The sequence below is a fragment of the Triturus cristatus genome, chromosome 8 (assembly GCF_964204655.1).
Source record: "Triturus cristatus chromosome 8, aTriCri1.1, whole genome shotgun sequence".
NCBI classification, from domain to species: Eukaryota; Metazoa; Chordata; class Amphibia; order Caudata; family Salamandridae; genus Triturus; species Triturus cristatus.
In genome coordinates this window covers 696,767,775-696,782,284 of record NC_140591.1, presented here as the reverse complement: position 1 = coordinate 696,782,284, position 14,510 = coordinate 696,767,775, and the positions used below count along the sequence as shown (strand labels likewise).

General features: G+C 46.4%; 1 protein-coding gene across 6 annotated transcripts in view; it reads right to left on the bottom strand.

Moving 5' to 3' along the window:
- FARP1 (FERM, ARH/RhoGEF and pleckstrin domain protein 1) overlaps positions 1–14,510 on the bottom strand; it is a 581,296-nt gene that overhangs the window by 47,807 nt on the left and 518,979 nt on the right. For all 6 annotated transcript variants that reach the window (XM_085622106.1, XM_085622108.1, XM_085622109.1 and 3 more), the window contains exons 19-20: positions 11,388–11,518; positions 4,138–4,206 (exon numbers count right to left, since the gene is read on the bottom strand). In XM_085622106.1, coding sequence (XP_085478232.1) covers positions 4,138–4,206; positions 11,388–11,518 — 200 coding nt within the window. The remainder of the gene's footprint in view (positions 1–4,137; positions 4,207–11,387; positions 11,519–14,510) is intronic.

The following is a 14,510-nucleotide window of genomic DNA, read 5'->3' as shown; positions in this document are numbered from 1 at the left end:
CCCTCCCTGCATGGGCCACCGGGACAAGGATGTAATCAAGCCGCGAGAGGCTACCATGGGCACCCGAGTGGAAGGTGTACTGTCGCAATGCGGGATGCTTTAATCGCCAGCAATCCACCAGGCCCAGCGTGTCCAGAAGGCCGGGCAGCCACGCCTGTGCCCGGGGGAGGTCCCTAGGGGGATGGCGATCCATAGACCCAGAGGCTACCGCATTAAAGTCCCCTCCAACCACCAGCAGGCCACTCGGAAGGTCCAGAAGGAGGCGCCCCAGGTCCGCGAATGTGGTGGCTTGTAACCCAGGCGGGACGTACACTGATATAAAGATAAACACTCTACCCTCCATTCTTCCCACCAGAACCGTGTAGCGTCCCCTCTCATCATGGCGCACCTCATCAATCTCCAACGGGAGCGAGTTCTTGATCATAATACCCACCCCCCGCGAGCCCGAGGTGAAGCCGGAATGTGCCACCAAACGGTATCCCCGCCGATTCATTGCATGAAAGGAGTTACCTATAAGGTGCGTCTCCTGCAGGAAGACAACATCTGGTGAAATACGTTTTAAGTACTGCAGGACCACACCACGCTTAATCCTATCCCCCAGGCCGTTAACATTCCATGACAACACAGTCAAGTCCCTACCCCCCATCATACGTCGAATCAATCGGTCGTCCCCCATCGAGCATCCTAATAACAACAACATAGTAGCGGGTTTGCCCTGCGGTGCTAACAAACAACACACCCCCCCCACCCCCCGGTCCCAACAGAACTCCCCCCTCCCTGCACCCCTGCATGAGCCCAGACAGCCCCCCCAAAGTGCAGTGTGCCTGTCGCCCCATAGCTAAAATACTAACTAGTCCCCCAGAGGAGGAGGGAAGCCCCCAACAGACCCCACGCAACCTCCATAGGAGGGGAACATACGCAAACAATAAATGGTGAAGGAACAACGTCCAGAGCAAGGCCTATTCAGTCACCCCTCAATTCTGATCCGGCGGGCCCTCCTCGCCAGCCGCGCCCCCCCCGCCCCCCCGGCCCCGATCTCCAGGCAGAGTGTCCAGCCAGTCCCCAGCCGCCTCGGGCCGGTCGAAGAAGTGCGTGCGACCATCCACCTCTACCCTCAGCTTAGCTGGAAAGAGCATTGAGTACTTGAGGTTCAGGTCCCTTAGGCGACGTTTAACCCCAAGAAAGCTCTGTCGCTGCTTCTGGACCGCCGGAGTAAAGTCTGGGTAGAAATGTATCTCCATGTTGTCAAGCTTGACCGGTCCCTGTTGCCTGGAGGTCTGGAGGATAGCATCTCTGTCCCGAAAATTAAAAATCCGGGCGATGAGCGGCCGCGGCGGGGCACCAGTCTTAGGTCTGCCCCCGGGGACCCGGTGAGCACGCTCCACCGCAAAAAGCTTACTCAGCCCCCGGGGCTGGAGATGGGTCAGGATCAAATCTTCCACGAAAAGATCCGCCGCCTCCGCCTCTCGTCCCTCCGGGACCCCCACAATACGGACATTATTCCTCCGGGCCCGACCCTCGGAGTCCTCCAATCGCCGGTCCATCAGGGCGCTCGCCTGGCCAAGCCGGCGCACCTCCTTCTGGAGGGCCACCACGTCTGTCGTGAGGCTCGTTGTGGTGTGGGCCAGGGAGTCGACTCGGTCGTTTGTTTTGGACAAGTCTGCCCTCACAAGGCTCACATCCACAAGGACCGAGTCTATTTTTTGCGCTAAGGTGTCGAAACGCTGGTCCACCGAGGCCTTCATCTCTGCGATGGCGCCCATGACGTCCCGGAGGGTCAGATCCACCGGATGAGCAGATGCCTCCGTCGGGCCCACCGGGGATGCACGCGATGTCTCCGGAGAACCCTTCTGAAGCGTGTAGCGGTCCATACTGTTGGCCTGGTGCGCCGTGCCACGGCGGGTCGTCTTCACCTTCGCCCGGTCGCCATCTTGTTTGGTGGACATGCTGGCTCTTCCACCGTCGTGCCAAGCTCCCCAAACGGGCCGCTATACCAAGTCACGGGTGCCAGGGGGGGGGGCAGGGGCGACCACCGAACCGCGGGTCAACCCACCGCCGGCGGGTCAGCCGGGCTCCCGGACAAGGCCACCGCACCCCGCTCCGCAGCCCGACCCGGCTTGAGAGCTAGGAGGGCGCAAAAGCGAAAGTGAAAGTGCGGGGTACGCCAGTCGCCCAGCCCCGCTCGCCGCTGTTATTCACTTTGTCCCCGGATCGCCCCACTACTCCAATCCGGGGGGCCGGCGAGGAGAAGGCCGCAACCTTCGATCGATGCTCCCACCGGCGTTCGGGGTCCGATTCGAGCCCAAAAAACGGGTGGCGCCTCAGCTCCGGTTCCCCAACACAGTCCCCTCAACAAGGACAGGATATCGCCAGGATTAATTCAGGAGGTCGCGGAGGTCCTCGGGAGCCTCGCACCTACGCGGCCATCTTGGTTGCGCGCTAGGCTCCTCCCCCATTACCTAATTGTTGACTGGAAATAAGCATCTGGGTTTTGGGACTACAAAAAGCATAAAAAGGGTGTATTTTTAGATTTCCCATGCTAAGGTCCATTCTTAAAGTACGATAGCAGCAGGTACCTTCCAGTCAGAAAATGTGACCAATGTAGAACTTGAATCAACATCTTAAAGCTGTTCACACTGTGATTATCAGAGTACGAACGAGATGGACCTTCTCTTTCACACAGCCCGTGTGTGACATTTTGATGCTCCTAAATCTGGGATCGGTCATCACAAAATACTCCTATGAACTGATTTTAATCGATCGCATGATGTGCTGTCACATCATCCGTGACATTCGATCAGCAGTGTGCGGTTATTCGAAACTTAAATACAACTGCTCATCCATCAAAGTGTCACTGTTTTAATATATCCGATATCTGGCGGCATTGGCATGTGTATTACAGATTGTTTAAAGGTAGCTTTTTTGATGCACACTACAGTGCAATGGTATCTATGGAGTTAAACACGAATAAAAAATGTGGTAGCATCTAGTAGCTGCGGGGATCAGTGCTTAATGTTTAAGAAAGTAAGTGCCAGGCCCTCAGCAGGAGGACACTGCAGCTTGCATGACCCACTGCCCCGGTTAGAACCGCCAATGCCATAACCAACACAACTTCTAAGAATCACAACCTACAACTGTGACAGTTCAGATTATTCTGGGTCCCCAAAGCTATAAGAGTGTCTTCTGCAGCAGGCGTTAGTCATTTCTAATGTATACTGAATTAAAAAACAGAAGTGTTGTGTTCATCTCTAATTTAGACAAACAGCGTCGCCATAAGGCAATCTGTCATAAGTGCTGGTGTTGTCAATTAAGTGCCGGTGCCGAGCACCGGAAACCACCAGCTCAAATTAAGCACTGGCTGAGATAGATATGCAGATTTAAGCATATGTTGTGGAAAAGAGTCTGCAAGCAGTAGGCCAAAGATTTGAATTGGCGCAAAGTCAACTAAGGGTTTCGTCCTTCAAGATCAACTGAGCGCTGGTTGATACACACCTGGCCGTTTGAGAATATTAGGCCTGGGTGAAACTTGTTAGGGGGGCGCAATCTCGCATAACTTTATGTTATGCTCGTTTACACACAATTCCAGAAATTATGCTATTAGACCATATTGCGTAATTAAAGGCCATTCACCGTGAAAAATTAGTGTAAGTGCACAGGAACAACATGAAAGATGAGAACCCGCTCAACTGTTTGTGGCACTTGTGTTTTTTGAACATTTTAAAGCGCTAAATGTATCTTTGTGTCCTAAACGGATACGAGAGTGCATTTCATTCTACTATAGAACACTAAATGCTAGTTTGCATTTTAAATAATTTCTCTGAAATTTCAAGCAATTACATCAAAGCAGATTAAGCAAATTGCACACAACCACATACATTATCATGACTAAAACTATTCATGTAAACTTATAGCAGCCATTTGAAAGAAACACATCAAAAACTGCCATAGAAATCAATGAAGTTTCGAGGCCTGGTGCCCAGCAATATTCTGCAAGCTGTTATAAATGTCATTTAATGTCACAGGAGCTGTTGACTGCACATCTTTCACACTCATGTCCTTTATGCATGCTCGGAGTCTGAATGTCAGCCTCAATAAGACACCCAATTAGTCACAGAACAAACAGTTCCCCCCACTTACCAGGAAAAACATGCGCTGTTGTAAGCCTTTCCCAGAGAGCTTGCTGAGGCTGCCCAGCCTAATGAACTCCTTGGGAGAAAGCAAGAGAAAAGGCAGGTGTCAAATTGCCCAGGACAAGCAGGGTTGGACAGAATGTGCAGACACTTGGTAAATATTAGTGTTCGCTCAAAATGCCATTGGGATTTTCTTTTCCAAGTGCTGTTATTTTCTCGAAAATAAAATGGCAACCTGGACTAAAGCAGTAGACAGTCCCTTTTTGCTTCCCACCTCCCTGAGCAAAGGCGCACAATAATCTCAGTACAGTTATAAGTTCATTTTTTTGGTAAGTGTGTGGAGATATCCGGTATTTACGGCAACAAAAGTCACTAAATGGATGAGTCGCACTATAGCTAAAACCAGGAGGACAGCCGGTCTTAAAAGGAGAATAAAAGGGGAGGCATGGGCAATATAAGTACCTTAAAAGAAGTTACCCCCCTTTTAACTTACACACTAACACCCACAGTGAGAGAGAGAGAGAGAGAGAGGGGGGGGGGGGGTTCAGTGCAGAGAACACACCTAAATGTCTGAATTCTCTCTGCATGGATGTAGTCTTTGGTCATCTGGGTGGAGGTGGCTCGTCGGTCATTGTGGATTTCTGATACCAGGTAATAAAGGAGATTACTTCCAATAAGAGATATGGAACTACAAACCCATCCCAAGCTAGTTGTGCTCCCCGAGATACTGGTCAAATGCAGAATTGCACTGGAAATGATGAGGAAGGGGCCACAGCATAGATCAGGGGTTTGGCAATTTCATCTGGTAGAGATAAATGCTCGAAAGGCAAGCATACATCCTGAACAAAGCCACATAAATATTTGAGTAGAACCTGTTCTAATAGAACAAGAACTGTGGACTATGAAGCGGGATGATGGCAGAATGAGCAATATCAATTTGCTTTTTTTAGGAATGACCATTCTGGTTGCAGATGGACATGCCTGGATGTTCTGGGGAGGTAGTGTCATTGAACATTTGCTTAAAGTAAGCAGTTCTGCATAGGCTTGTGAGAGTCACATGTAGTAATTGTAATATATATATGTAATATATATATGTATGTCACTCCGATGCAAATCTGAATTGCTGCAAGGATTAGCCACATTTCATTGTGCATCTTCACCGTTAGAGCCTCATCATGAATCATCATTCTAGAGCTAAGGTGTAAGAATATACGACTATGGAAAAAAGACCACTGTAGCCAATGGCAAGATTTTGTAAGCTCGTGGGGGAAAAGAAGGCTCCAACAACAGCATGATTTAGGATGTAGGGCCTTATTGTGGCATAAGCATTCAAATCCCACAGGCGAGCTTCCTACACATCCTCTTCTGATTCATCTTCATTCGTCCTGGGGATTGGCCTCTCGCAAACCTGGGACTCCAGACTCCGAGGAGTCCGTGCCCGTTTGCAAAAATAGTTACAGCGAGTGCTCTTTGCGGGGCTTTAATGATTGAAACCTGCTCTGCCTGATGTTCAGCCAGACAGTGTAACAGCTCTAAGTTAAGAGAACTGGCAAGGGAGGTCTCAATCCAAATCTCTGGAGGCTTCTGTGAGGTACCATCTTCTTGGTAGTCCCTTTCGACCATGCAGGTCTTGGTCGCTATCTTTCATGTCTGGTTGATTTACTGAGTTTGGACTTGTCATGAGTACTCTCTCCTCTTAAGTTACTGCTCTGGCACTTGTAGGCTCCTTGTCTCCTTGGAAAATGTGAGGGAGAGTATTAGGCACATAGGGTTGCCGGCTTCCCTTGCCTGTGGTCTATCACAATTCTGGTGCCCTTCTATTCTTCAACCTCATTCTTTACATTGAGCATTTTTATTAAGAGCGGTGTGGGTTCTTAAGATATCTCTCCTTTGATATTAGGCTGTTCTGTTCCTCAGATATGCTGTTGTACGGTTTTCCATTTTAGGTTTAAAAGGCAGATTCTAACGCCTTCTTAGGAGCCTTAGGATGGCTTTGCAGGGGTTGCTGGTAGCAACTTACTTTTATAGTGTGAATCAGACACAAAGGTATCGGAGCGCTTTACATGAGCACCAGTTGTGTTACAGACCAACACATTTATGGGGACATTAAGTGATTTGGCCCAAATCACAGGATGACGAGTGTCTCTGCCAGGACTCGAACCCGGTTCCCCAGCTCTGAGGTAAATCATTCTAGGCGTTAGGCCACATCTCTACAAAGTTTCTCCTTGTCAAGTCATTTGATAAGGCCGCTGTCTCCTCCATGCGATATCTCACTTGTCCTCAGAGAAGTGGAGGATCATCTAAGTCCTCTGAGGTGGAGGACTGAGTGGTTTGACAATAAAAATGGACGCCTTGGTTGTGATATGAACTAGCAGTACTGGTGGAGCTATGTCTCCTTCTCTGCTGGAAGCCCTCCTTGATTGTTTTACCTGACATGATGCTACTCCATGGAGATCATGCCATTTGTTTAAGGATGCAAATCTCTGAGTAACCAGTGTCAAATCTGGGGAGGAACCGGCACGGCATACACTGAAGGTTGAGAACTCTTGTGGTTTTTTTGGGGCACATCTCAGGGGTATGGGCCATCTGACGACCTATTGGTATTTTATTGGTATGACAGATCGGGACAAATCAGCCAGCAGTGTAGCCTCAGTTGGGGGAATTATCTCACCAACAGGTCTTGCCTGTTCATCGACAGATATTCCATTTCCTTTGGGTACATAAACCAACCCATTGGGGTTTGTCGTTCTCTTCAGGGGTAGGAGATGTATATCACTAGATGCCGAGACATGTTGATTTCTGTCAGGAGCAAGAAGATTTAATGTCTATTTTGTCCGACGGACAACTTGACATTAAATCAAAGTAAACATGGACAAAGTTGCAGCACTTTCGATCTCAGCCAATGAAGAAGGCTTGGCATGGGAAAATGTGCAAGTCGAAGATTTCATTGAACCCTTCAGGCCCCTGCTCTCATTTTATCTTCGCCCACAGGATGAGTTTGAATGAATTCCGGGCCTTAATAGGCCAGGATCATTTATTTACGATGCATTACAGTGTTTGAGAGTCTGGCAGGGGCACAAGTTTGTTTACGAGATAAATGAGAGGGAGATGCTGAGGTACAAAAAAGATCTCCTTTGGATACACATTTTGTGCCCTTTAGAGGGTTGATAATGCTCACATACTGAGTGGAGGGCCATCAACTTGCTGGAGACTGACTAAAGCCTTTAATGATCAGTCGGGAGAGTAAAGTTGGACTATACCTTCAGAGCGTTTTGACCTGTTACTTTAAAACTCTAATTCTGCTGCACTGCCAATGATCCTGCAACTGTTTACACTGGTGCAAGCTGCCAGGGCTTCACTGCACTTGTCACTCTTTCGGTGAAAAACAGGCTATCCAGAACGATGGTTCTGGGAAACATCCTGACATTTCTGCAACTCGGCGATCAAACATTGCCAAGCTCAAACCCCCTCTTCCCCCCCCCCCCCCCCCCCCCGGGGGAGCGATGTGGTTCCACTCCTCCCCCACCCAGTGTCACAAAGTAATTGTGAATGTGAACACTTCGATCTTTAACTGCTTGAACTAGCTGCAGCTTTCTAGGAGTACATGTGTATGGGTATATACCTACTGACAGTTGTGTTTGTCTTCAGTTGTGTATTTTCCTAAATTGTATTGATATAGAGCTGGTGCTGTTACGACTATGGTAATGCACCTGTTTACGGTGACACCAGTTGTGCCCCCATTAGCCAATCAATGCTAACAGATAAGGATCTTTGTGCTTCATTTAGTATTCAGAGTGTGTCCCACAATATGTTGCACCTATACAGTTTCAAGTTCTCTCTTTGGTCCTGCACTATGACCAGTGCATGTTCCAAGACTGCCAGTGTGCTTCATAGCACCTCGAAGGCTTCATCGCTGTACAATCTCCCCACAACAGCACTGAAGGAGGCACAGAGGGGACTGAGGCCCTGTCTGCTGGAGCCAGGTTCCACTCCTGGACGAGAAAGTGTCAGCATTAAAAATGCAGTCTTTTCAAAATTTAAAGCAAGCAATCTCATAAACTTCAATTATGTTGATTAATCCTTGCTTGGTGGGCATTGGAATTGTAGAGCATCACGTGTACAAGAACAGAGAGCCATAAACAGCTAAAGAGGCTAGGGATGGCCAAGGAGGGCCAAACCCATGGTAGAGTTACAGGATTATCACATAAAATAAACAAATGTTCATTTAATCTCATTGGAACTCATTTGGATAGCCAGTGGTAAATCTGAAAGTCTAGCCATGGATTGTGATTTGCCCTCATGGACCTACGCTGGGCATCTCAGCCAAAATCAAAAACTTCCTTGAAACCCTTCTCCTGTTGCAATGTACATTTATATTTCTTATACATTTGTAGAATGTCCCTCCTTAGAATAGAAAATGAGTGGCTTCTTCCAGTCTTTTTGGAAATCCGTGGATTTCTTTGCGGGTACTATCTCTACTAAAGTCATGCATAAGTTAGGCACATGTTATGCAAACCTTTCCTGTTAGGCACTGCCTGGTGCATAAATTACTTTGCTCATACTGCCGAGTACATCAAGGGCAACAGCCTGTCAGTAAGCTTTGTGGCTCTTCTATGAGCACAGTCCTCTCTGAGAACTTTGGTATAAAATAGCCTCAGGAACTGGCCAGAGCAGACTGTAATGCATTAGGCAGGAAAGATGTTCCCTGCAACACGGCACGCTTTCTACAGGAACTGGGCAGAGGTGCCTGTGACGGGGCTGTGTTTGTTTACATGGTATATGGGAGAGGAGCTGAATCACAGAAAATGTATTGCTCAATGCAGCTTCAGAAGCACATTTGTTTTATTTTTAGAGATGCTAAAAAGGAGGAACGTGAACGCAGATTGCCGCAAACCTCCACTAGCAGAGGGCCAACCATCAGCCAGCATAGTACTGGTCCAAAACCTTTGGTGCAGCCTGCTCCATCCCGCATTAGCTGATTTGAGTTATTGTTCAGTCCACCACTAGCAGAGAGGGACTATGACTGACCCATCCTTTTTTCTTATATCTTCATCCACATTTCGCTAGGCCAGCCCACCCGTGTAACAGCACTTCGTGCAACTGCGACATGCCATCCCCTAAATCCAGCAACAACCTCTACGCTTTGGGAAGTGTATGTGAAGTTGGTTTGCGTGAGGGTAAACCTGGTGCAGGTAATTGCTACTGTGTTTGAAGGGCATGCGAGTCTCTGCAGAGTGAGCAAGCATGTTTATGTGTAGGAAGTATCTGTGCTTGGAATGACTCTCTGTGTCACTTTACAGTGGATGGGCTCTCTGTCTATAGGAGGTCTGTGTCTGTGCATGGTGTATCTCTGCAAGACATGTATGTGTGTCTGTGTGCGGTATGGATGTCTGCAGTGGGTGTGTGTCTGTACAGAGGGGGGGTGTCTGTACAGAGGGGGTGTGTCTGCACAAGAGTTTGTCTCGGTCTACTCTGGGAGGGCTGGGTTATATCTGCTAACAGAGTGCATGGGTCTATCTAGAGTGGGTGTGCTTCTGTCTGAGTGTGGGGCATGGTAGGAGTATGTCTCCAAGGATGTGTGCCTGCATGGGGTTGGGCGTCTCTACAGTAAGTGATGTATCAGTCTATGCAGGGCTGTGTGCACCGGCACTGTAGTTTTGTGTCTGTACAATGGGCTTAAGTGCGCAGTAGGTGTGTTTGTCTGTTCCGGGAGTGTGTATCATGGCAGTTGGGTTATGTGCAGTGATGAGTACGTCAGTAAGGCAAGATGAAGGGCAAAGAACCAAGTGGGATGGAACAGGCCAGGCGTCTAGTGACAGACAGCACCTCCCCAACTGCACAGAATTCCGGATCCATTTCTTTTTTTACTGCAACATTGAGATACTCCACCTTCTAGTCACCTCAGAAGATCGTAATAGCGGATTATTGTAAACAAAATACTGAGGAGCGAAATATTGAGAAGGTAATTGGTAAGGACTGATTTACTCTTCTTAACTCCAGACTCTATATTTTGGTCCTCTGCATTTTGGCAGCGTGGTGCTTCTGTAGTAGATATTTCCACATACAACCAACACGGATGGATGTGCAAATGTGCTGCCGCTTGCTTTCTGGTCTGGTTTGTCCAAACTACTGTGCCTGAAGTCAGTCATTCAAGTTAATTTATTGTTGTGTCTCAGTACTTAAGGAGAATATCAGTTTTCTCAGCAATAAAATCAAGTTCTAATGTAACATTTTTGCAAATCATTGATATCGTTGGTCGGTTTTATTAAAACAAAAATATATTAATGTTTCTGAGACAGCACACAAAATTGATTTGGGAATTGGTGGGACAAGTTGAGTGTCTCACAGGACATGTAGATTTCTGTTGCATTTAGTCCCATGAACAAGTAGATTATTTAAAAATGTTCCCGCCTCTATCTCTTTGATGGAATCTGGGGATAATTCTCTTACAGAGATTTAAGGGGCCAACGCCTCGGCCCCCCCGTGCTCAGTCTATCATTCTAGTTTGAGAGGCTGAATAAGGATGGAGTGAACGTTGGCCAGGTACATCATTCTCACTAGTGCAGTAGGTGCTACAGCATCAGTGCCCAGGGGTGTGATGGGCCGCTGCTACTCCTTATGGAAGTCTTAGTACCCAAAGGAGGTCAGAGACCCATTTCCCATGCTGCATTAGGCCCAGAGCGCCCAAGCAAATGTACTATCTTTGATTACAGTGTCTTCCATTCTGTTTTCACTTGTGTGTGCTCTTCATTTGGTAAAAGTGTGATCACGCGGTGTTGCAGAATTAGTGGCTTACTACTGTTTTACTACAGTGATAGCTGTCTGGTAAGCGTCAAAAGCAGTGACTGGGTTGAGGGAGGCAAAAAAGGAATTATTTAATGGTAACCTTCATTGCTGTTAGTCCTGTACTTCCACATCCCTATCATAACGATAGCCACCCACCAACACTGGTCTATTCAGCCTTCTATGATGCACAAGATATGCTTGGAATGGTGGCACAGTTGGGATGGGTAAGGCAGTCATTCACAGCATTTCGTGTTGGACTTCCTGGCGCAGACGTGGCTTCCACCGCAATAGGAAAGACTGGGAAGAGGGTACAACAGGAGCAATGAACGTTTCTGGTACTTAATTAGGAACTTACTAGTTGATGATCACCAGAAAGACATCAAGCACGAGTTAAATTGCAAGTGAACACATCAGCAGATTTGTACCATAGTCTACCACATATTGTTCAGTGCATTACATACTACCACTCACCCGTCCTGGGATTACAAGGTTGTCAATGCCTATCAGGTCTTTCTTGAGTTCCTGCAGCTTCTGAAAATTCTCCATCTTGATCATCGTCCCGTGCAACTGGGCTACTAGTTCAGAAATTTCAGCCAGAGCAGCTAACAGAAACAAAACAAAAACAAAGACCAGTAGAAGTTATTTGCACGGCTCTCAGTGTTCTTTGGCTCCTGTTCCTGGCGCTTGAAGGTGTACTGGTGCCAGGATATAAGATGAATGCAGGAGACCATGAAATAAGAACAGGTTGTTTTATTTTTATTGGAACTTTATTTTTAAGTTTTAATACTTTTTATTGAATTTGTCTTGTTACAAAAACTTGAGATGAGGATGCCCACCAGGAACGTATGGTAACCTCCCTTTTCATTCATTCACTGCATACTCACACCCGTTGCTAAGCTCTAGTCGGAGCGGATCACTCATACACACCGCCCCCCCACCCCTTCAATCATTCATGGGACCTCATTAATATGTTACAACTACTCTCTGTCCAGCAAGCCAAGGCCTCTAAGCCTTGTTGGACAAGATAGGCGTCATTCAAGTTTGTCAGGTCTGATACCACATTCTGATACGCTTAAGGACCTCCCCATTCTGGTCGTAATCTATTTTTTCGCGTATAAGCAAATGTCATTACTTTATTTAGATTATATTTTCAGAAACGCACATTGCTGCTCAGTCGTGTAAAAACGATAAATTCTTACAAAGTTTGCTACGGGTAGAAGAATGCAACAGCGATATTAGAATAAAAGCAATTATCTTTCTCAGAAAAGCGAGAAGAGACAGTTCAGGCTGAACCTGACTGACTCAGAGGTATGAAAACAAAAACATAAGTGACACATGGTGGAAATCGATCGCCCACCAATAGGGTTTTGTGAAAAACTCCACCCCTCTTCAACTAGCGGTGGTTGGCGTAGTTCTGTATAGAGTGGCTCAATGTAAATGAGATGCCAGAGACAAGTTGAATATGCAGGAGGCGCAAGAATTTGCTTAAAAATTGAAGATGGTGGTTCAGAAAGGAGCATCACTGACCAAGCGCTTCGTGGGATAACTTGAACGCAGGATGTTTGAACTATATGTTGCCATCTGCACTATTTTTGCTGCTGTGTAATAGGAAAGGTATCAAACTGTATCCGCAGCATTGCATAATGGCATACATGAATTTTCCACGATTTAACTGTGATTGCAAATCGATAAGTGGAAAAAACACACAGGCTCAACTTTTAAATAATTTGTTATAAGTCACACTTAAATGCTGCACATCTGCTAGTGTTAAAATTTGGAGCCAACTTTCAGGACAATCCGATTCGATTTTTTATATCACTCTAGTATAAAAAGAAGTTCAAAATTAATTTGCTTACTTTTTTCCAAAGTATTATTCATGGGCGGTATTTTTATCTTAAAATCTCTACCACTCATTTAAATTCATTTATAAAGAATACATTTGTTTCAAGTGATTACACAATTATTTTCCCTCATTTCTTCTTTGGTGCAACGATTTGCATAAAGTCAAAACTGAGGCGAACCTATTTGCCACATTCTGTACCACACGTGAGGCAAAATGGGGGACACTGGTTTACCCACCGGTAAAATGCAATTAATATATAGCCTCTGTTGTCTTAATTGTCGTTGGAGTGTGTGCAAATTAGCCAGTGGGTCTGCGGTGTGGACAATGCACAGTACAGCTTGGTTGATAAGTGGTTCAGTTTTCCAACTCTTGGCACCAAAGAGAACAATTTTTAAAAGGAAGTTCTTTCATTATCTACATTTCATGTGTATTACAAAAAAAAATACAGCATCTCTCAGGTAACTGTATAGATGTGTTTGTTTATGCGTCAGAACAATTTTTCTTCCCACCTTTTTCAAAATTAATATAATTTGTGTTTAATCGTTAATGATTCACTGAACCGCAAGGCCCTTTTCCATCTCCTGCTGTTCATCAAATGTCCTGCGGCAGCGAACGTAATAAGCGACCTTTCCCAACGACTTTAAACAAGGCCGTTAATGACAAGCATCCAATTGTAATCCTCTGGCGGTCATGAGTATTTAATTTTTACTACACTCTGAAAATAATTATCCCTGTATGTTACTGTGATGTCAGTAAACCTTTAATTGGAGACATTTTATGTTCAAAATACAATTTATAGTAAAAAGATGGCAGAATTATCGGAAGCGTTACAGGACGTAAGAAACTTGTTCTTCTGATAGAGACTTCTAGCTGCAGATTCCTCATCTTTTGAGTGGATACCAAAGCAGTACCTATTTGGCAGTGTGTCTGTGAATGGACTCGAACCAAAAAGTTCAGCTGGACCGAGTCAGCAGAATACCCCCTCGGCGAACTTGACTGTCTATACAATAGTGCTTCGTGAACACATGGAGGGAATCCCACGTAGCTGCCTGGCAGATGTCTAGGCCAGGGACTCCGCATGCAAACACATTGGTAGCAGCTTCGGGCCTGGTAGAGTGGGTGTGCATGCCTTCTGGAGGCTGCTTCTTCACGAATGCATAGCAGATCTTAATTCATAGCACAAGATGGTACACATCTGCATAGCCCTGCCCTTTTACCCTCTACCGAACCCTACAAAGAATTGACTGCCCACCCAGTGGTCTTTGGTACGATCAATGTAGAAACTGAGTCCACTTTTGGGGTCCAACCAATGGGAGTCTTTTCTTCTCCTTAGGGGGGTTAGGCGGAGCATAGAACGCCGGAGATGGTTTGACGTAGAGCCGTGTTACAACTTTCAGTAGAATGTAGACTATTTCACAGAACCAGCATATCAGGCAAGATGGTGGTGTAAGGAGGATGAACATACAGAAGGTAGTGTATGGTGGATGAACACACAGAGCCTGAAGCTCACTCACATGCTGTGCAGAGGTGATGGCAATCAGCAACACAGTATTGATGGTTAGAAGCCACAAAGAACAGCTGTGGGGCAGCTCAAACACATTAAGTACATACAGACTGAGGTCCCATCGGGGCATGACAAAGGGAGAATGGGGAAATGTGCTAAAGCACTTTCAGGAATCACATCAAAACAGGTGATTTAAACAAGGATGGTCGATCAGGCAATCATAAGAAGCTCGAGAGGGCCAAGGATA